Source organism: Narcine bancroftii, chromosome 1 (assembly GCF_036971445.1).
Source record: "Narcine bancroftii isolate sNarBan1 chromosome 1, sNarBan1.hap1, whole genome shotgun sequence".
Classification (NCBI taxonomy): Eukaryota; Metazoa; Chordata; class Chondrichthyes; order Torpediniformes; family Narcinidae; genus Narcine; species Narcine bancroftii.
This window is the reverse complement of record NC_091469.1, coordinates 23,542,158-23,566,288: the sequence shown is the minus strand read 5'-3', so window position 1 is coordinate 23,566,288 and position 24,131 is coordinate 23,542,158. Positions and strand designations below refer to the sequence as shown.

General features: G+C 38.6%; 1 protein-coding gene across 8 annotated transcripts in view; it reads right to left on the bottom strand.

Moving 5' to 3' along the window:
- The window catches only part of tjp2a (tight junction protein 2a (zona occludens 2)), a 201,705-nt gene that overhangs the window by 13,306 nt on the left and 164,268 nt on the right, over positions 1–24,131 (bottom strand). For 6 of the 8 annotated variants that reach the window (XM_069922298.1, XM_069922276.1, XM_069922273.1 and 3 more), the window contains 5 exons: positions 19,524–19,734; positions 17,778–17,878; positions 15,877–16,101; positions 12,043–12,156; positions 10,219–10,578 (listed from right to left, as the gene is read on the bottom strand). In XM_069922298.1, the coding sequence (XP_069778399.1) occupies positions 10,219–10,578; positions 12,043–12,156; positions 15,877–16,101; positions 17,778–17,878; positions 19,524–19,734 (1,011 nt within the window). The remainder of the gene's footprint in view (positions 1–10,218; positions 10,579–12,042; positions 12,157–15,876; positions 16,102–17,777; positions 17,879–19,523; positions 19,735–24,131) is intronic. The other 2 variants (XM_069922268.1, XM_069922311.1) reach the window with 2 other exon arrangements.

Genomic DNA, 24,131 nt, shown 5'->3' with positions numbered 1-24,131 from the left:
TGAGAAAATCCAAGTCAAGAAGACATAACTATAAGATGAAGGGGTTGAGATTTAGAGGGGATGAGAAGCGACTGTTTTTCACTCCGAAGGCGGTGGGCATATGGAACATGGTGTCGGACAAAGTGGTCAAAGTAGGCATGCTGGGATTTGTACAACTACATGATGGGTAGGGATTGGAGTGGTATGGGCCTAATACGGGAGTGGGAATAAAGCAAGAGGGCATGTTGGTTTGGCACTGACAACCTGGACCTGTTTTGATGCCATAGGACTCCACGATACATTTAATCATTTTGAAAAACCTGTGCTGATCACCAAAGAACTTACTCCTACAAGTGATCAAATACAAAAATGGTGGCTCAGTGATAAATGCCAAACTTAGTCAATCCACTTTGTTCTCCTAAAAATAAAAGTCAGGTTGATTCTTCAGGAAAAACAACCAATTGACCTCCTTTGATTTTGGTCTGGACAGCTTCCAATGCTAGTTGTGAGGAGCAGGGAAATAATTCATTCCAGAGTCAATGTTCCAACTAAAGAAAGACAGAAACTTGGGGAAGGAAAATTACTCTGACTGTAAATAATGGCACCCTCGTAAATGTCAAAAGAGAAGCTGAAAAAAAAAGGGCCATTATCTTTCATTGATAAGTAATGATGAATTTAAGCAAAATTAAATCAGACTTTGTAGCTAATGAAAGTGAGCTAAGCAATGAAAATTTCTCATCAACATCAAGAGTTTAATAACAGAGTTTTCAGTTCAGGAACACTTCACTGCAGTCTAGTTTTCACATGAGCTGCAATTTTGTAGATTTGATGTTCCAACACTAATTACTTCTGTATTTGAATGAAAGACACACTGATTAGGTAATTAACTAACTCAAGGGTGTATTTTAGTCTTTGGAGCAAGTATGATTATTAAGATACTTTTTATTTTAAAGAGTATCTGAGCATGAAAGAGGTTCATGGAGGAAAACTACAGAGATTAAAATGGAGAGTTAAAGGTTCATCGATGGAGTAACAAAAATAAATCAGGTATAGAACACTACAGCACAAAAAAAACAGGCCATTCAGCCCTTCTAGTCTGTGGCGACCACTATTCCACTAGTCCCACTGACCTGCTCCCTCCCACTCCATAACCCTCCAGACCTCTCCCATCCATGAATCGATCCAATCTATTCTTAGAACACAAGATGGAGCCCGCATTCACCATATCAGGTGGCAGCCCATTCCACATTCCCACCACTCTCTGAGTGAAGAACTTCCCCCTAATGTTCTGCCTAAATCTTTCCCCTTTCAGCTTAAAATTATGACCTAGTATTTATCTCCCCCAATCTAAGTGGAAAAAGCCTACTCGCATCCACTCTGTCTATACCTCTCATAATCTTGTAAACCTCTATCAAATCTCCCCTCATTCATCTTCGCTCCAAGGAATAAAGTCCTAACCTGCTTAATCTTTCCATGTATCTCAACTCCTAAAGACCCGTCAACATCCTATTAAATCTTCTCTGCACTCTTTCAATCTTATTGATATCCTTCCTGTAGTTAGGCAACTAGAATGGCACACAATATTCCAAATTTGGCCTCATCAATGTCAAACAATTTCAACGTAACATCCCAACTCCTATAAAGGATAAGATGTCAAAAGCTTTCTTCACAACCCTGTCCACCTGCAGCGCCACCTTCAGGGAACAATGCATCTGTATTCCCAGATCTCTTTGGTCCTCCACATTCCTCAGTGCCGTACCATTTAATATGCATGTCCTACCTTGGTTTGCTCTTCCAAAATGCATCACCTCACACTTGTCTGCATTGAACTCTGTCTGCCATTTTTTTTGGCCCATTCTCCCAGTTGGTCCAGATCCCTCTGCAAGCTCTGAAAATCTTCTTCCCTGTCCACAGCGCCTCCAATCTTTGTGTCACCAGCAAACTTGCTGATCCAATTTACCACATTATCATCCTGATAATTTATATAGATGACAATCAACAATGGTCTCCGCACCGATCCGTGAGCCACACCACACCACAGGCCATTCACTACCTCTCTGTTTTCTCCCACACAGCCAATTTCAAATCCAGCATGAACTTCACCATAGATACCTAGTGTCTGAACCTTCTGAACTAACCTCCCATGTGGGATCTTGACAAAGGCTTTTCTAAAGCACATGTAGACAACATCCACAGCACTTCCTTCATCTACTTTCTTGGTAATCTCCTTGAAAAACTCTACAAGGTTTGTGAAAGACTATCTACCACGCAAAAGCCATGCTGACTGTCCTTAATCAGCCCATGGCTGTCCAAATACCTATATATCCTATCTCTCAGAACTCCTTCCAATAATTCATCTACTGTTGACATCAGGCTCTCAGGCCTATAATTACCTGGATTATTTTTGGAGTGTTTTTTTTTAAAAAACAACAGGACAACATGAGGTACCCTCCAATCTTCTGGCAGCTCACCCATGGCTAAGGATATTTTGAATTTATCTGCCAGGGTCTTGCACTTTCTCTACTAGTTCCCCTCAAGGTCTGAGGGAATATCATATCCGGCCCAGGGGATTTATTGACCTTTATTCACTGCAAGGGCAGCAAGCACTTCCACCTTCTTAATCTCCATATGTTCTCTGACACCTACTTGTTTCCCTTCCTTCCTTATACACTATGCCAGTTTCCTGAGTAAATACTGATGCAAAAAAACCTGTTTAAAATCTCCCCCATTACTTGAGGCTCCACACATAGTTGAGAACTCTGATCCTCTAGGGGACGAATTTTGTCCCTGACTATCCTTTTACTCTTCTTCTCTGTATCATTCCAATTTTAGTATGTGTTGCCGAAGTGAGCACTATCCTTTTAATATACTTGTAGAAACCCTTCAGGTTTACTTTATCTGGAAACCAACCTCTTGTCTTCTTTTTACCTTCCTGATTTCCTTCCTGTATATTTTCTTGCATTCTCTGTATCCTTCAAGTACCTCATTAGCTCTTTGTTGCCTATACTTGCCATACACCTCCCTCTTCTTAATCAAATCATCAATATCCCTTGAAAACCAGGGATATTGATATTGAAGAGTACATAAAATGCAAGAAAATATCCAAGAAGGAAATCAGGAAGGCAAAGAGACATGAGGTTGCTTTGGCAGATAATGTGTAGGTAAACCCAAAGGGTTTCTACAATTATATGAAGAGTAAAAGGTTAGTCAGGAACAAAATTCGTCCCCTAGAGGATCAGAGTGATCAACTATGTGTGGAGCCTCAAGTAATGTTATAGACAATAGGTGCAGGAGTAGGCCAATTGGCCCGTCAAGCCAGCACCGCCAATTATCGGATCATGGCTAATCTTTCTAATTCAATAACCAATCCCAGCCTTATCCCCATAACCCTGAACTCCCCTGTCCACAAGAGCCTTATCCAACTCTCTCTTAAATCTATCCAGCGAATCTGCCCCCACTCCCCTCTGTGGCAATGCATTCCACAGATCCACAACTCTCTGGGTAAAATAATTTCTCCTCATTCTGTCTTAAATGGACTTCCCTGTATTCTTAAACTATGCCCTCTGGTCGAGGAGTCACGTGATGGAGTAGTGGCCGGACGGTGAACTCCAGCCCTCTCCAGAAAAGTCGGGAAAAACAAAGGAAAACACAAAGGCACAGAAATAAAAGTTACAGAAAAGTGAGTATAAAGGTGGAAAGAAGATGGCGACAAAAAAAGAAAAATCGAAAGCAACGGTAAGAAGAGAGGAAGAGAAGACAAAGGAGGAAAAAGGTGAAGGCCTTACCTGTCCGAAGAGGCCCGCTGCGGAGAGAGAAACCCGCTTCCTCAGGTCGGTAAATAATGGACTACAAAAATGGCTCGCTGAGCCGAGTAAAAGTGCGCAACCGCGCATGAAAAAAAACACACCGACGGGAGGGGGGACCAGCTGGGGAGTCGATCTCCACAGCCGGCAACGACAGCTGCAGAACACCTGCAGCAAGAAGAGACCACAGAAGACAATAGAAACAAGAAAGAAGAGAAGGAAAGGGCAACAAAGAAACAACAGATGGCCAACCCAGAGGAAGAAGAAGAGGAAGAGGAAGAATACAGTGAAATAGAAGAAGAAAAGAAAGGCAAGATAAAGGATATACTTTCTCTTATTAAAGGATACATGGAGTCATTTAAAGAATGGCAAACACAGGAATTTAAGGATTTAAGAAAAAGAATAAACAACACAGAAGAGAAAATGAATAAAATAGAGATGACCTTAACAGAAATGGGAAAGAAAATGGACAAGATGGAAGAGCGGGCAGTAGCAGCAGAAATGGAGGTAGAAGACTTAAAAAAGAAATTGGAGGAATCTAATAAAAAAACTAAAGAGACACAAGAACTACTAGCTCAAAAAATAGATACAATGGAAAACCATAACAGAAGAAATAACATAAAGATAGTGGGCCTTAAGGAAGATGAAGAAGGCAAGAATATGAGGGAGTTTATAAAAGAGTGGATCCCTAAGACCCTAGGATGTCCAGAACTACAGCAAGAAATGGAAATAGAAAGGGCACATAGAGTATTGGCCTCTAAACCACAACCACAACAAAAACCAAGATCTATTGTAGTAAAATTCCTAAGATATACTACAAGAGAAAAGGTACTGGAGAAGACAATGGAAAAAGTAAGAGAGGGCAACAAACCACTGGAGTATAAAGGGCAAAAAATCTTCATTTATCCAGATATAAGTTTTGAACTCCTAAAGAAGAGAAAAGAGTTCAATACAGCAAAGGCGATTTTATGGAAGAAAGGGTATTGAAAATATTTATTCCAGGACAACAAAACAGACTATTCTCGGATCCAGAAGAAGCACGAAAATTTGCAGAACAATTACAAAAATAGACTGAGGGAGGAAGACGGGTAATGAGAGTTAAAATGATCACGATTGATATGTACGTGGGTAAAGACAAAAATAGACTGAGGGATGAAGACGGGTAATGAGAGTAAAAATGATCACGATTGATATGTATGCGGGTAAAGAGGTATAAGAGTGAATAGAGATAATGTGCATACGTGAATGTATCTGTACTTAGAGGAAAATATAGATAGTATAGACAAGAATTAATAAGGGAAGGTAATGGAATAGAGAGAATAAGGAGGGAATTAAAAGAGTGACCTTTGTGACATATGAAAAGTGAAATCTTTTCTGGGGGGGGCGGGGTGGGGGGAAATAGCGGTCACTGCAAAATCAGTTGACGCTTGTGAGTGGATTCGCAAATCCAAATGGAGAGGGGAGATGTGGTTGTCCGACAAGGGATAAAGGACAACTCAGGAGGGGAAGGGGAGATTGGGGATAAATAAGATAGAAATAGGAGAATAAGGAAAATGTTGGATGTTGTAGGAATGTTGTCTTATAAAGAGTTGAAAATAAGAAAACAGAAATGGAAAAGGAGGAAAGGTAATGATGGAAAAACGGAAAGAGAAGATAAACAAAATATAAAAGGGCTACGCTGAACTATATGACTTTAAATATTAATGGAATACATAACCAAATTAAAAGGAAGAAACTACTAAATTTAAATGAATAAATGTATTCCTTTAGAAAAAATAACATATAGGTTAAGAAATAATATTGAAATATTCGAACAAGTATAGGAGCCTTACATTAAATACAATAGCGAAAACCTACCGGGGACAAACATTACCTAAGTTGATGGAAGGAGAAGGAAAGAAAAGAATGGACTCAGTAGAATTTCTGGTGTATTTTTGTTGAATGACAACATTGTCTGACTGGCTTAATGCAACCTAGATTGTATACCTAAAATGGATGAGGGGGGGGTGGGGGGGTGGCTTGGGAGGAGGGGGGGGGAGAAAAAGTCACTGTATATGTGTGAAAAAGAAATAGTGTATATCATGGCTAATGTGATTTATGGTGTGAAAAAAAAAATTTAAAAAAAACAAAAAAAAAACTATGCCCTCTGGTCCTAGTCTCTCCCATCATTGGGAACATGTACTCTGATTTCACCCTGTCAAGCCCTTTGATAATCTTTAATACCTCAGATCTTAAACAGGTTTTTTTTGCATCAGTATTTACTCAGGAAACTGGCATAGTGTATAAGGAAGGAAGGGAAACAAGAAAAAAGTATCATGGAACATAAGGAGATTAAGGAGGTGGAAGTGTCTACTGCCTTGTAGTGAATAAGAGTCGATAACTTTTCAAAGTTAAACTACACCTGTTAACTTTGCCTTTAATCTTAATAGGAACATGCAAACTCTGCACTTTCAAAATTTCACATTTGAAGGCCATCCACTTAATTAACACACTCTTGCCAGAAAACAACATATCCCAATCCATTCTTCCCAGATCCTTTCTCATTTCCACAAAATTTTCCTTCCTCCAATTTAGAATCCCAACTGGAGGACCAGACATATCCTTTTCCATAATTAACTTGAAGCAAATGACGTTATAGTCACTGGACCCAAAATGTTCGCCTACACATGCATCTGTCACCTGACCTGTCTTGTTCCCCAATAGGAGATTAAATATTAGATCCTCTTTTGTTGGTACCTCTATATTTTGATTTAGAAAACATTCCTGAACACATTTCACAAACTCCAAGCCTTCCAGCCCTTTTACAGTATGGGAGTCCCAGTCAATATTTGGAAAGTTATAATCTCCTACTATCACAACGTTCTGTTTCTTACATCGGTCTGCTATCTCTACAGATTCGCTCCTCCAATTCTCTCTGACTATTGAACGGTCTATAATACAAACTTATTAGTGTGGCCACACCTTCCCATTCCTCAACTCCACCCACATGGTCTCTGTAAACAAACCCTACTGGGTGTCCTGACTTCGCACAGCTGAGATGACTAGCAATGCCACTCCTCCCCTCTTCATCCCTCCCCTCTATCACATCTGAAGCAACAGAACACTAGAACATTGAGCTGCCAGTCCTGCCTCTTCTGCAACCAAGTCTCACTAATAACAATAATGTTGTAATCCCATGCTTCTATCCATGCCCTACACTCGACATCTTTTCTCACAATATTCCTTGCATTAAAACAAATACACCTGAGAAAATTTCTATCATGTGCAAATTTTTGATTTCTGTCTATAGGTGTAGTCCTCGCATGACCTTTATCCTCCTCCTTTCACTAACATTCTGGTTCCCCTCCCCCTGCAAATCGAGTTTAAATCCATTGGGACAAGACTAATAAACCTACCTGTCAGGATATTAATCTGTTTCCAGTTCAGATGCAATCCTTCCCGTCGGTACAGATCCCACCTTCCCTGGAACAGAGTCCAGAGATCTAGAAACCTGAAACCTTCCTACTACACCATGTCTCCAGCTACATGTTAAGCTGCCTTATCTTCCCATTTCTAACCTCTCCAGCACATGGCATGAGAAGCAATCCTGAGATAACTACGCTGGAGGTCCTCCTCTTCAACCTAGCACCTAACACCCTGAACTCTCCTTGCAGGACCTCCTCACCTTTCCTACCTATGTCATTGGTCCCTACATGGACCATGACATCTGGCTGATCACCCTCCCACCTAAGAATGTCATGAACTTGATCTGAGATGTCCTGGACCCTGGCAGCAGAAAAGCCACATACCATCTGGGATTCACGATTTCCTCCACTTTCCTTCTTAGCCAAAGCACCAGACTCCATGCCAGAGACCTGATTGCCATTGATTGTATCCAGCAGGTCATCCCCCTCAACAGTATCCAAAATGGTATACTTGTTTTTCAGAGGGACAGCCACTAGAGGGCCCTGTTCTGCCTGCCTTTTAAAAAATTGAGTTAAAATCAGAGGGTTATACAGCTTACGTTGGATGTACAGTTAAAGAATGTGAATGGAATTTGAGAATTTTTCAGTGCAGTCATTATATATGGGATTGTAGTTGCCAGGCAGCAGACCACAAGAATTCAATATTCAAACTAGGATCCCCATTCAGAGAAACACAGCAGAATTAACTCGAAGAGTCCTTACTGATCTCACCACAGCCCTCAATTGCCTGACTACCCATAAATCTTTGGATCTCTGACCCAAAGGGATCTAGGTGCTGAGCTGTTGAGTACACCCAAATCAGATCCAAAGATGTTTGGACAGTGAGATAAATCGAGATATGGGGGCCAGAACAGGGAGGATTTGTCAAATTAATATCATAATTAATCTTAATGGCTGCATGGATGTTGAAGAAATTTTTCTCACCTCAGTGTGAAATCACTGGTTCCCTCACTGAGAATCTGTGACACCTACTTTTGAATTCTCAATGACTGAAGTAAACCCAAGTCAACAAGGACCCATCTACTTGGGGACTGTAATGGATTCCAAGTAATTTATTGTCATGCAGACCGAGATGGTGAAAAATCTGTTGTGCAGCTATTCAGGTAAGTCAACCCATACTTAAGTACAGCAGGTAAAATAAAAGTGCAGCATAAAAACCTTAATAATTATATATAACGTTATTATATAACGTTATATATAATAACCAACTTATTCCTTTTTCAATGTATAATCAATGCTTATTACATTGGAAATCTAAAAGAATAAAAAATTTGGGGGATTGTTTTAAAAAAGGTCAATTTTTATCTTTTAATCAAATGAGGGAAGATTAATGAGAATTCTTTATTTGTTTATTATCAACTTCGATCTCTAGTAAAACAAATATTTGGTAGAAACATGATTTTACCTGATTTGACTAAATTTGAATCTTTTTTTGTGACTGCACCAAAGAAGGGATACATTATCTTGTTCAAGAATTAGTTCACGTGGCAGTGAGCGGAAGGTTTGAGCTAGTGGAGTTGTTCTAGTGAACCGGTGCGGACTTGAAAGGCCAATATGGCCTGTTTCCGCTCCGTAAATGGTTATATGGTTATTTCATTGATGTACCAAATATTACAGGGAAGTATGGAAAAAAAGGGATGGAATAGATCTAAGATTAAATGGGAAAAGGATATTAATTTTATTTTTTCTGAGGATGACTGGTTAGATATCTGTCATGATAGAGTTGCTAGACTGATAAATGTTCGTTATGCAATGGTTAATTATAATTTTTTACATCAATTGTATTTAACACCTGAAAAGTTAAAAAAATATAGTTTTAGTGAATCAGACTCTTGTTTTAGGTGCAGTAATTTGGTTGGAACTTTTTTTCATGCTGTTTGGTTATGTGTACAATAACAATCTTTTTGGAAAGCAATTCAATTGTTTTTGGAACATTTGTATAAGATTAAAATACTTTTAGATCCGACAATATTTTTGTTGGGTAAGTTGAAGCCTTTGAAAGATTTGGGATTAAATAGATTTCAGATTGCTTTTGTATATTTAGCTTTATCTGTAGTGAAAAAAATGTATAGCAAGTACATGGAAAGATATAAATATGATTGATATTAATAGATGGCATAATGAGATGAAAACTTGTTTGGTAATTGAAAAAATTACATATGTTTTACATGATAATTATTCTTTTTTTCTTAATAAGTGGTCTTTATATTTAGAATATTTACATTTAGATTTATCTTGATTTGATTTTAGTAAATATATTTTGGTTTTCTTTTTTCTTTCTTTGGCTCTCCTAAAGTGAGCTGGCTGAGAGGTTGGGGTGGGGGGGGGGGGGGGTTTCTTTGCTTTTCATTTTTTTTTAAATAAAGGAAAAAAAATTATCATTCATAATATGTATTTTTCTTATTGTATGTAATAACTTTGATGAACGAATAAATAAAGTTATAAAAATACCCAAAAAAACAAGGACCCATCTACTTGGGGACTGTCATGGATTCCAAGTAATTTATTGTCAGGCAGACCGAGATGGTGAAAAATCTGTTATGCAGCTATTCAGGTAAGTCGACCCATACTTAAGTGCAGCAGGTAAAATAAAAGTGCAGCATATATTGTTACAGAGAAAAGCTCTGTTGAAACAGAACAAGGACCATGATCAGGTAGGGTTCAGAGGGGAAGAGGAAAGCAAAATATTTTCAGCCAGATAGTGGTAGTATAGAATTCACTCAAAGATGGTGTTGATGCAGAACAACCTCAGGCAGGTAAAACCTGCTGCATGAGTACTGAATGCATTGAAACCAAGAGGACAAGAACTCGATTTGGGAAAAGGCTGCAGAGATTGTTTTTTTCTTTAACCCTTACTGTATTGTGCACATCTACATTTCCAGGAAAGCACAAACAGGCCTTTGCTGGTGGATTGAGGCTGAGATAGGAGTACAAATTTAAAATCAGAAGACACATTCATTATCACCACTCACTCTTGCCATCTGTGCCTCTTGCAGTTCTTGCAGCCTCTGCGCTCGAGCTTTGTGATCCAGTTTCTCAAATATTTTCACTTTGCCCAGCACAGACTTCTTCTGGCCACCTTCTCCTAACTCTTCCTCGTCTTCCTCCTCGCTTCCTTCATTGGGGGTCAACGTAGCCGGAGCAGGCGCTTTCAATGCTGGCCTTGCCCCAAAGGAGGGCTTCATAGCCACTGGAGGGGGTTGGGGCTTGGAAGGGATAGAGCCCTCCTGGCTGCGGGGGTGCTCACTGCTCCCAGGACTCAAGCTACTGTAACGGGAATCATAATATGGCCTTGCGGGCTCCTTTGCATATCCATGTACTTCATGTTTGGTCTATGCAGAATAAGATCAGATGTAATAAAATTAAATGATGTTTATTTAACATTTGTTTTTATTTCACCTTGAAATCTGTGTACAAAATTTCCCAAGCAACATGAAAACCACAGGATTTTTTTTAAAGTAATGCTGATTGCACCATAAACAATAGTTAAACAAGGGGTTGAATGTAATATACAAATGTGCTGGAGATATTCAGCAGATCACGCAGCATTCATGGGAGGTAAAGGGTAACAAACGTTTCAGGCCATCCTGACAAATGCCCCCAGGCCTGCATTCCTGACAAAGGGCTTAGGCCTGAAACATTGGTTACTTCCCATGGATGCTGAGTGACCTGCTGAGTTGCTCCAGCAGGTTTGTGTATTGCACCAAGGAGAACCCGGCTGTTTTTTTGACAGGACCTCATGTTTAGAAATGAGAGTAGGATTATATTTCACATCCAAATGACCTTGCTTCTTGTATTGCAGGATTTCCTCAGTACTATGCAGTCACACCAACTGATGCACTGCGTCTGGAGTGAAATTAAAACTCGCCATGCTCAGTCTGAACATCAGCTACAATTCATCTGTTACCTGACACATCTTATTGGCTGGGGTCAGGATGTAGTCACTGTTTTTTGTGTTAACCAAATTATTTGCAGGGTCCCAATCCCATCACATCGTACAGCACTCATTTTGGTACCATTATATGCACTAGTCCAGTCCAAGCCCAATCCAGTCCAAGCCTGGCAATGTTAATTATTGTCACTGGAGTCAAACCCCAGACATGGTCAGGTAAACTGGGATTATTTGTGCTGAAGTCTTTGATCAATACTTCCCTCTCAATGTTCTTTATCAGAATATTGTGTGTAGGGTTTGGGGAGGGAATTTCAATGTACAATTTCTCAGCCATTCAACATGAAATCCTGCAGATGTAATGATAGGCAGAACTGGGGATAGAATCAGAGTATTCTATCTGCCCACATGTCCATACAAACCATGTTGGCATTTTGAGCTCATCTCATTTGCCTGCATTTAGTCCTCATCTTAAGATATTCCTCTCCTGCATCTGTTCAAATATCTTTTGAATGTTGAAATTGTACTCTCTTCTAAAGTGCGTTCAAGCTATGGACTGCCCTCTGAGTGAAAAAGTTGGCCCTCAGATACCTCAAAATCTCTTCCCTCTCATGTTAAACTTATGCCCTCATTCTAGAACTGTCATTTTCTTCCTGTTGTCTTGATTTTATAACCTTCTACAAGGTCACCCCTCAGCCTCCTAGGCCATGGGGAATAAAGATCCAAGAGATGTGCAGAGTCAGGAAGAGCCCAGGAGGTTGCAGAGAAGGAAATTGGTAAATTAGGACAATTGAAAATAAGGAGAGCCATTGTAGGTCAGTTAGTTCAGTGAATGGAGAAAAATACACTGCACTGGTGATAGCAAGAGCAGATCTAGCAGTGTCAAGCAGGGGATGACATCCATTACCTTTGGGGGCTCAGGTCTGAAGTCTGGAGGGGGACTGGGATCTCTCAGGACTTCCCTGCTGCCTGCTCTTCTCATCTGTCCTCGAGCTATGGCTGGTTCTGGACTTGGCCTCTGCTAAAACAAAGATCATTGATAAACGAAGGTAGTAGAACATTACACAATAGTAACCATACTAAAGCGAGTGGTCTTGAAAACCAAAATAAAGACAGCGTGAAGCAAGGGGACAGATCGAGTGGAGCCCCCAAATGGGGCAACGAGGGGGAATTGCATGGTATAAGATTCAAATGAATATCAAGATGGAATGAGTGGCCTGAAACCATGCGTGTAATCAGTCTGAATTAAACACAGAATGCATTAGGCAGGGCATGCCACGTGATGATGTGGGACTAGACTTGAATACTCTAGCCTCTCCGGAAAAGTTTTAAAAAAGTGTTAAGAAGTCTGAACTTGACTGCAAGAAAATAGAAGAGGAAGCTATCGGAAGGCCTTCAGAACAATAAACAATGCCACCTAAGATAAATTGACTGTTACTTTTCAAGAACTTGAACAAGAAAAAGAAGCTGATAAAGAAGAGAGGCCAACCTTGAAGAAGAATCCTGGAGCTCTCCAGAAGGCAGGTGCCCATGGTGACAGATCTGGAGCTGGGGAGACCTTGGACATTACTGTACAAGGTCTCCCCCGACAATGGCCAACTGCCACAGGCGAAGAAATGACACCGCGCACGCGCAGAGTACAAAAATAAATGGAGGCAATTTTATAAAAAGATCAAGAAGCCTCCAGTTCCAGTGATCGAGAAGAGGAGCAGGAAGAAGAAGAAATGTACATTGGACATGGAGTTTTGGCCAAAAAACAGGAGAAAATAAATGAGTCTTATATATCTACAACTGAAATGAAGTATATGGATTCTTTCCAGCAAACTTTGTTACAGTTAACAATGCAAGTTAAAAGTGTAATGAGGATATAATTGAAAATAAGGGTTCTATGAAGAAGGTGGAGGGAATGCTGTTGCAAATGGAACAAAAATTTGAAGTAATGGATGCAAAAGTTACAGGTAATAAATTTAAAATTCAGCATGTTAAAGAGCAAATGAGGAAGGTTCAAGCTGTGGTGGCTCTAACTAAAGAAGAATTAACTCAAAAATTGATATGTTAGAAAATTTTAGTAGAAGAAAAAATAAAAATGTATTGGACTTAAGGAAGGCGACAAAGAACAAGATATGAAGAGATTTCTACAACGCTGGATTCCACAAACTTTGGGGGTAGCTGAATTTCAACGAGATATTGAGATTGAAAGAGCTCATTAAACATTACGACTTAAGCCACAACCGGATCAGAAGCCACGTTCGATTCTGGTCAAGTTGCTTCGTTATGAAGTGAGGGAGAAGATCTTGGAGCTAGTTGTGAACCAAGTTAAGGACAGACAATTGTCATTAATTTTTAATAATAAGATTTTCTTTTACCCTGATATAAGTTTTGATTTGTTGAAAAGAATTTAATGCTGTTAAAAATGTGCTGTGGAAAAAAGGCTACACTTTTGTTTTAAGGTACTCAGCAATGTTAAAAGTTTTTGTTCTTGAGAGTAAAAATAGATTTTTTATGGAACTTGAAGCGAAAGTGGTGCAGATTCGTTGCCTGAGAAAATTAGACCAAAACTGGGAGATATTTGAAAAGAGAGAGAGGAAGTGGAAAGATTGCAGTTGGGGATGTATAATGAAATTATATAAGTTTTAGGAGGGGAGAGAATATTCGAGAGGACAGTTTTTACCCGATAGATCTGTGTAAAAATATGAATTAATCACTGTAAGTTTGAATAGATTTGAGGCATAAGAGATAGTATAATTTCGAGGAGTTAGGTGAGAGTATGAGCCTAGCCTTTGCAGAATCTAGTGGGCAGGTGTGGTTTTCAATCACAACTCTTATAGATCACGGGTATAAAGACGCAATGTTAATAACGTACACCTTTGGGGGGGGGGAGTAGGTTTTTGTTCTTTTCTTTGTTTCTTTTCTTTTTTCTCTTTAATACACCTATATTTAAAGATTGCATAATGAAATATTTAGTGAGTATTTTGGATGTGGGAGGAGTGGAGATGGAAATTTAGATGGTTATTGGATTTTATGAGAGTTTAGATGGCTGCTAAATTGAATTTTATTAGTATTAATGTTAATGGGATTCAGAATCAAATAAAGCAGGAAAATGATTAGTTTATATAAAAAAAATTAAAACAGACATAGCTTTTTTACAGGAAACACATTTGACGGAAAAAGAACATTAAAAATTGAAAAGAAATTGGGTAGGAACAGTAATAGCATCATCTTTTAATTCTAAGTCTAGAGGTACAGCAATATTAATTCATAAAAATTTACCAATTAAAATATTGGATATTAATATAGATGTAGCGGGAAGATACATTATGGTGAATTGTCAGATTTATTTGGAACAATGGACCTTAATGAATGTATATGAACCAAATGTAGATGATGGCAAATTTATGCAAGATGTCTTTTTGAATCTATCAAATGCCAAGGGAAAAGTTATATTGGGAGGGGATTTTAATTTTGCTTTAGACCCTAAATTAGATAGATCAGGAGATAGAATGATGAAAAATAAGGTAGCAAAAATGGTAACAGATTTGATGAAAGATGTGGATATATGGAGAAAAATTCACCCAAATGAAAGAGAATATTCTTTTTATTCTTTTTGATTTAAAACAAATTCACGGATAGATACGTTTTTAATTTCAGCTCAACTTCAATATAGAGTACAGAGAGTGGAATATCAAGTGTGGGTTTTATCAGATCATTCACCTTTAATCTTGTCTATTTCATTGGAAGAAGAACAAAAGGTAGGTTATAGGTGGAGGTTAAATACTATTTTGTTGAAAAAAAAGGGAATTTTGTGATTTTTATGAGGCATCAGATAATTTTTTTTCTAGATACTAATAAGGATTCAGTTGTGAGTAAGTTTGTATTATGGGACTCAATTAAGGCATATTTGAGAGGTCAAATAATAAGTTATATTTCAAAAATAAAGAATATATGAAAGAAGTAACTCAATTAAATAAAGAAATAATGAAATTGGAGAAGGAAATTCAGGTACGTAAAGAAGAGGAGAAGAGAAAATTGTTTAGAGTTGAAGAGATTAAGACTTAATGCTGTGCGGACTTATAGAGTGGAGAGAGATAAAAATGTTACGATTTGGGTGAAAGGGCCCATAAAGTTATAGCATGGCAATTAAAAATGGAACAGATTTCTAGAACAATAATTGCAACTAAGAAATTAACAGGATAGATAACATAAAATGGTGGAAATAAATAATAATTTTAAAGACTTTTATGCTAAAATTTATTGTTCAGAATCAGTAAGAGATGATAATAAAATAAGAGATTATTTGAGGCGTTAAATTACTGGTGTTAAAGGAGGATGAAAAGTTAAGACTCTCCGAGAATTTTGCAGCAAAAGAAGTTCATGAGGCTCTAACGTTAATAAGGCACCAGAATTTTATAAAGAGTTATTAATATCTATATTGATGGAGGTATTAGGTCAAATGAAAGAGGTCTATGCTAATATTATTGTGTATTAATGGTAGGTGTTTCTTTCTTTTGTTTTGAAGACTTTATTTAATGGTGTTTCTTTCTTTTCTTACTTTTGGGTGGGTGGGGGAGAAAAATATACAAGTACTTTTTTTGTTTCATTTGCCATGGATATTTGATTAATGTTTTATTCATTTTTTTCCCCCTGTAATGATGCAAACAATAATTTTTTTTTAAAAACCAGAATCCATTCCTGCATGTATAAATGAGAGGACAGAGAAAGTGGTTGAATGTAACACACCAACCTCCTCCAACTGCACTGGCTCAGATGATCTGGCAACAGAAGATACATGAGGCTCGTTGACTGGCTCATCCAGCTCATTGTCTGTATAAGCACCACCTTCGGTGTCCGTATCATCATAGTCGCTCATCAATCGGCTATCACAGCTGAGATAGTCGGTTCCCATGGCTGACAAATAGGACATACGATCATCGGGCATCTCGAGATCTTCATCTCCCAGTCCATCAGCCTACATCAGCAACAGGACGAGCCAGTGTTACACTGAACCCAACATCAACGTTCAACAATGCAAACAAATTCACATCCCCCCCCCCCAGGTAGTATTGAAAATTTGGCTCCTTCCCTCAACAGCTAGCAGTCGACCCCAATCGGAAAGGATTGGAATTAGCATTTGGATCAATATCCCTTACAACTTCGAACCATCCCCATCTAGAAAGCAAGCTAACCTCAGCTTGGCCACACTCTAGGTGGGGAAAGGTTAATGCATGATCAGTTCCTCTTAAGAGCAAGCAGGATTTTCCCAACATGTTCTAAACCTTCACTGTAATTTGACCTTCCTTTTTTTGTGGAATTCACTTGCAGACTGTGAAAGTTACTGGCAAGGCCAATATTTATTATCCATTGCAAATAAATGGTATTTTAGATCACCGAGGAGCTTTTAATACCATGGAATTTAGAAGCATGAAGTATCTTAGCAACAAGCCAAGGTTATAAGATTGATTTCTCCATGGTGTTGGAATTTGTACTGCACAATGTGCAGTTGCAAGCAAAATCTTTAAATATAAAATAGAAACCATAAACCAAGAATGTGCAACTTTAATGATTATCCACATCAAATCTTCCAATTTCAATATCCTATCAACTGCATCATTGTACAGTGCAGTTAAACAAAAGCTAACTTGGATAATCCATTGGAAAAATCCAAAGAAGTAACATTATTTGAATCATAAATTAATTCATCTGGAGGATGCTGGGTTATTTATAAAAAAAATGACAATGACTAGTTAATAAATGTTACTAACAGTGCAAGGTCCATTAGGGTCAGTGCGTGGATCACAATTTCAGGAAACTTGCACTTAATTGAAACTCAGTTTCACCTGTTTAGATGGAAAGGTGGATGGAGTGGGAAAAGAGAAAAACAAGTACTCAAACGCAAACTTACTTTCATCCCATTTTCTGTTAGGAGGAGCAGACTGTACGTCTCCTTAAGGCCGACCATTCTTTTCCGATACAAATCTGTTAGTTACTGACTAGCACAGCTCAAGTTCTTTGATAAATGTGATGGAAAGACCAAAAGACATTCTGACTCAATATCTAACATCGTCCTTCATTTAAACTAGTGGTTCTCAACCTTTTTCTTTCCACTCACACACCACTTTAAGTAATCCCTATGCCAGAGGTGCTCCATGATTAGTAAGCGATTGCTTAAGGTAGTATGTGAGTGGGAAGGGAAGGTTGAGAATCACTGCTCTAGACCCAATTGTTATTGAAATATTTTGCTTGAGAAAAATTGTCATTGGCCCATTTCCTTTAGCGTTACGAAACTGTGAACATAACGAGTCAATTAGGGACGATTAAAACAGTGGTTTTCAAACTTTTTCTTTCCACACACATACTACCTTAAACAATCCCTTACTAATCACAGAGCACCTATATAATAAGAAATACTTAAAGTGGCATGTGAGTGGAAAGAAAAAGGTTGAGAACCACTGATCTAATCATTCCATTTGTTGAAACTGCAGTTGATACCCAGGATTTCAAATAATTACAAAAAACAATTTATGTGGGCCTTTCTCATGATTCCCATGATACATGTATTTGGAAAATTCATAATGTGCAATCATTACTATCAGATCCTTCTTAAAACTAGCTTTGTAAAGTACTACACAAGTACTCAAGACATACCTTGCCTTCTGAAACCCAAACTGCAGAAGCTTGATGATCTCTTATCAGATCCTTCAGCAATCCATACCAACCATCATGTGAGGAATTGAGATCAATAGTCTCTGCAAGATTAAAGTAAAAACCAAGTTATCTCCCTCATACCAGCATGAAAAAAGGCCATAAAAGTTACTTGGTCCTGCATCAAATATAGATGTCAAATATAGATATTAAAAGTGCATCTATCAAAAAAACAATGAATTTACATTTCAGAAATAAGGCACTTGGCTCAAAGTGTCAATCCTGACACCCACATTTAATGAAAATCGCATTTAATACCATTTAATTTCACATCAATGTAACAAATCTAAATAAGAATGAAGCCATTTTGCCACCACTAGTTTTCTCTTGCAATGCTCAAAACGTTCAACCTTAGATTTTCTGACTTCCTGCATCCCTCTAACCCACCATCATAAGAATGCAGTAGGTGCCAATTGAAAATTATCGCCTCCTGAGAAGCAGTTTTTAAAAAAAACGTACAAGAACTCCAAATTCTCATTTACGGCAAATCACTTGGAAAGCAGTGGTTAAGGCTGAGAGGACCACATAGAATAATTATTGAAGAATGTCAGGAGGTAGTATAATTTACTCGAGAGAAATAGGAACTCTTTACTATAATTTTTAACCAATCAATGCAAATGGGCCACAATTGGTGCTAGTGAAGTCCATCCAAACAGTCAGGCCCAGAGATTCTTCGCAGGGTAGATTCTGCTGACAAATGATGACGTTTGCCACTCAGCTTGATATTGGCAATGGTATTAAGTTTGTGGATTCATGCATCATTTGTCATATAAATGCAGTATAATTGGTGGCTCCACAATCTACAATGCACAGATCTAGCAAATACCCAAGGTTTAGAATTCACCTTTCAGTGTTCAAATCTCTCCTGGCTTCAGTCATTCTTCCCTACCCAACTACACACCTCTAAGTTCTCCACACTCGAGCATTTCTAGTCTGCTGCACTTACAAACTTCATTCCTGACAGTTGTGCATTCATAAGCTAAGGACCTAAGCTCTGGAATTGCCTCCCTGAAGTCATCTTCCTTTTCACTGGAAGCTCTCTTTATAAAACTTACTTTGTGCCTTGGGTTATTTGAAATGATATAGAAATGCAAGCAATTGTAACTGGAGCCTTGAATTAGCTTCTCAAGTAGACACAAATGCTTAAAACTGGAAGTCTCAGCTACAATTTTTGATGATGTAATCTACATTAGTTTCATTGAATTTGCCAGGTTTTACTATAGATTTACTATATCTCAGACCTGCCCACATGATGGAACTAATTGCCAAGGAAGATTAGAAAACCAAGCATCTCCCTTCAACTGTACATCAAGCTAAAAAGAAAATGTTGTCCTTTTTTAACCTCAAGATGCTCCAAACCATATTATTAACAAAGTTCTGTTTTGGCCGAGTGAACACCATAATTTTGCACAAAAAAGGATCCCAATTTTAGGTGAGGTCAAAAAAGCATCAGCCAGACACCAGGGAGAGCTCTTCACTGAAAATTAGTTACCTTTAACTGTGCAATGTTCTCTGCAGAAAGTGAAGTAATTTTCATCAACTTCACAATTTGTGGTCAAAGAAATTTTGCAGAATTACAAGACAAGGAGAGGAAAAGGAGGATGAATTGGCCAGCAGCATCAACAATGGATTGAGCTACCCTATCCAATTTTCTGCTCCATTAAGTGAAATAATAAAATGACTGCTCACCTGTAAAAAGGTGAGAACAGTTCTTCCTCAGCTTGACAGCTTGGACATACATCTTCTTTGAACTCTTGGTGGATGCTGCATTCAGTCTCTGCCTCATGGTTTTAACACCGTTCTTGCTGTCCGGGTTAAAAAAGATAACGATTGGATACCATTGAGTGTAATTCAGCAGATCCACAGCCTTGGGTGTAACATCCAGAAGAGCGTGTTTGTCCTGTTTAAAGCAGCAAGAATATTGCTCGTTGACCAATAAAGAAACCATCTCTAACAAATAAAAGTCTAAGAGGAAGAGCCACCCATGGTAGCAAATTCCAGAGGTTCAAAGCTCTCAAGCTAAAGAATTTCCTCTGCATTTCTGTTTTAAATGGGCATCCTTCAATCCTGAAGTTGTACCCTAGTCTCTCCTACCATGAGAAACAACTTTGCCACATCTAGTCTGTCCAGGCATTTCAACATTCAAAAAGCTTCTATAAGGTCCCCTCTCATTCTTCTGAACTCCAAGAGTGGTGGAATGTTCTTCAAGTCCTCATCCCTTCATTCCAGGAATCATTCCTGTGTATTTTGTCTGAACCCTCTGCAATGCCAGCATACCCTTTCTTAAATAAGGAACCCAAAATTGTACCCCGTACTCCAAGTGAGACTGGAACAATGTCCTATAAAGCCTCAACGTTACATCCCTGTTCTTATATCATACTCCTCTGGATATGAATGTCAACATTGAATTCGCCTTCTTCACCACTAACTATCCTGCATGAGGAGTCTGACATCCCTTGGCTCCTCTGAATTTTCTCCCCATCCAATAAATAGTCTGCCCTTTTATTCCTTCTACAAGGAGCATGACTGTGCACTTTCCAACATTGCTTTTCATTTGCTCATTCTCCCAATCTATTTAAATCTCTGTTGCCCTTCCATTTCCTCATCACTATCTGCTCCTACACCTACCTCCACCTATGCACAAGTTTGGGAACCTCTGGTCAAAATTTCTGTGACTGTGACTAATTAAACGAGTAAAAGATGACCTGATTTCCAAAAGGCATAAAGTTAAAGATGACACATTTCTTTAATATTCTAAGCAAGATTACTTTTTTTAAATATCAAAAAAGGAGAAGGGCTCAAAACAAAAGGTTGGGCACCCTGCATGGTAACTCTCCCTTTGACAAGCATCACAGCTTGTAAACCCTTTCTGTAGCCAGCTAGGGGTCTTTCAATTCTTGTTTGGGAGATTTTTTGCTCATTTTTTCTTGCAAAAGGCTTCAAGTTCTGGGAGATTCTTGGGCCATCTTGCATGCACTGCTCTTTTGAGGTCTAGCTACAGATTTTCTTTAAATTTTTACCATACATGTAATTCATAAACATTAAATAAAACAGTAATGATCAAGTTTTAAAAATTACAGTGGTTACATGATAGTTTTTACCCCACTATTACCCTCACTTCTCTCCCTCCCTATATCCACCCCGCACACAGAAACTATACGAAAAATATAAATGAGATACAGTGGAACCCCGATTTAATGCAATGAGTTATTGGACCCCAATATATATAAAAGGTACGCGCTGCGTCATGCCCCTGTTTCATTCTTTGCGATAGGATGTTAAGCAAGCCCATTTTAAAAGTTGCAGTACGAAGGATGGCCACCCTGTGGCGTAACAGATGTTTAGAAGTGGCGTGTCTAAATGATTAAGGTAAGTAATGTTTATCTTAGTGGAGAATTCATCGCATTGATGAAGTGGGGGGGGGGGGGGTTGGTGCATGTTACTGAGAATGGGAGGGGTAGTGGGGTTGCTGCCACAATCGATGTGTGTATGTATTGTCCACAGCAGTAAAACACTGATTTAGCGCAACCCTGTTTTTTTTGCGATGCATTTTTTTGCTCCCCAACTATCATGTTATAACAGGGTTCCACTGTATATAGTTATATGAAGTATAGAAAAAGAAGAAGAAAATAGTTTCCTGGATTGGTCGAAGGATCAGTTCGCACATTGGGATCACAGTGTTTGTACGGACGTTTTATCATTTTAGGGAAGAAGATTAACACAGGTCTCAAGAGGCTGGAAATACACTTTTACATCTTTACCTGTAAACTCTACATATACAGGCTCCAAATTTGCAAAAAAGATTGTGTATTTATTTCTTAAATTATATGTAATTTTCTCCAAAGGAATACAACTTTGAATTTCTGCATTCCATCTCTCCAAACCTAAATATGTGTCTGATTTCCAAGTCACTGCAATACACTTCCTTGCCACTACTAATTAGCCACAGACTTTCAATGATGTTTAGGTTTGGGGGACTGTGAGGGGCAAGGCAAAACCTTCAGTGTGAGCCTCTTGAAGTAGTCCATTGTGGATTTTGAAATATCCTGTTGCAGAAGCCAACCTCTTTTCATCTTTGCTTTTTTTTTTATAGACAGTGTGATATTTGCTTCCAGAATTTGTTGGTATTTAATTGAATTCATTCTTCCCTCAATGTTCCCCAGCACCACTGCCTGTAACAGAAGCCCAAAGCATGATCGATCCACCCCCATGCTTAACAGTTGGAGAGGTGTTCTTTTCATGAAATTCTGTACCCCTTTTTTCTCCAAACATACCTTTGCTCATTTATATTGCTCAAAAATTTATATTTTAACTTCATCAGTCCATAGGACTTGTATCCAAAATGCATCAGGCTTGTTTAAATGTTCCTTTGCATACCTATGATGGTAGACTTTGTGGTGAGGATGCAGGAAAAGTTTTCTTCTGATGACTCTTCCATGAAGGTCATATTTATTCTACCTTTGCACAGTAGAACAGTGCATCACCACTCCAAAATCTGCTAAATCTTCCTGAAGGTCTTTTGCAGTTCTCTTGGAAAGTTTTCTTGGTCTTCCAGGCCTCAACTTGACCTACTCCATTCCTGTTAACTGCCATTTCTTAATTATATTATGAACTGAGGAAACTGCTACCTGAAGACACTTTGCTATCTTCTTATAACCTTCTCCTGCTTTGTGGGCATCATTTATTTTAATGTTCAGAGTGCCAGCCTGCTGCTTAGAGGAACCCATGGCTGCTGATTGTTGGGACAAGGTTTGAGGAACCAGAGCATTTATAAAGCTTTGAAATTTGCATCACCTGGCCTTTCCTAACAATGACTGTAACAAGCTAATTAAGGTCTGAGATCTTGTTAAAAGTTATCAGAGAGCTCAAATCTCTTGGGGTGCCCAAACCTTTGCATGGTGCTCCTTTCCTTTTTTTTATCCCTACTCTAAAATTGTTCAAAACAAAAATAATACACTAATCTTGTTTAAAATGTGGAAAAGAATGTGTCATCTTTAATTTTATGACTTTTGGAGATCAGTTCATCTCTACTCACAGTAACAGAAATTTTGACCAGGAGTACCCAAACTTTTACATACCATTTTGTATCTTATTTGCAAACTTAGCCACTTATTCCACAATCTAAATCATTAACAAACAACATAAAAAGAAGTGGCCCCAATACTGACCCCTGCGGAACATCCGGTAGCCGACCAGAATAGGATCCCTTTATTCCTACTCTCTGTTTCTTGTTGATCCGCCAATGCTCTACCCACACTAATATCTTTCCTGTCACGCCAAAGGGGTCTCACCTTGTTAAGCAGCCTCATGTGCGGCACCTTCTCAAAGGCCTTTTGAAAATCTAAATATACAACATCTTCTTTGACTAGCCTGCTTGTGGATTCCTCAAAAAATTGCAGATTTGTAGGGGGTTGGGAAGGGAGGGGGGGGGGGGGAAAAAGGGGAGAAAATGACACTGTATATTCAAGAGGGAAATGTTTGTGTGTATTTTGATTAATATGGTTCATAATGTGAAAAATAAAAAAAATTAAAAAAAAAAATTGCAGATTTGTCAGGCAAGATTTTCCCTTAAGGAAACTATGCTGACTTTGGCTTGTCTTGTCATACACCTCAAGGAACTCCATAACCTAATCCTTGAAAATTGACTCCAACTACTTTCAATGTTGGCTAACGGGTCTATAATTTCCTTTCTGCTGCCTTTCCCTCCCTTTTTAAATAGTGGAGTGACCTTTGCAATTCTCCATTCCTCCGGAACCTTGCCAGAATCTATTGATTCTTGGAAGATCATTACTAATGCACACTATATCCTAGCTATCTATAAGCATTAACCTTCAATACTTTTTGCCTAATAAAAACACATTCAATTCCCAACCTCAGGGGAAATGTCCAGATTTTAGTCGACTTTTACTGCCAAAAATAACAATACTAAAAATAGAAGGTGCAAACTCTTACCATTAGTGGTGGGAGTCGTAGCATTGTGGAAAATTTCAACAGAGACCTACAATTTGGTGCTTAATTTTCAGTTCAGTGGAGAAGAATTGGACCCACAAGAACAATTTGGCACCCATTCCACTCAACGTCCCTCAATCTTGTCATTACCGAACCAGGTTGGAGATTTTTTTCATGGAATGCCCCAAGGAATTCTTTTAAGGCCCCTTTAGGATTGTTAGACGACAGAAGGTCACTGGTTAACCCATCAACAGTTACTCCAGTGAAAGAAGATTCGAATTGACTTTCCCGCTTCCTGTTCTTTGTCCCCAAGCTTGACAAAACATTCCCAATATCAGACATGGCTCA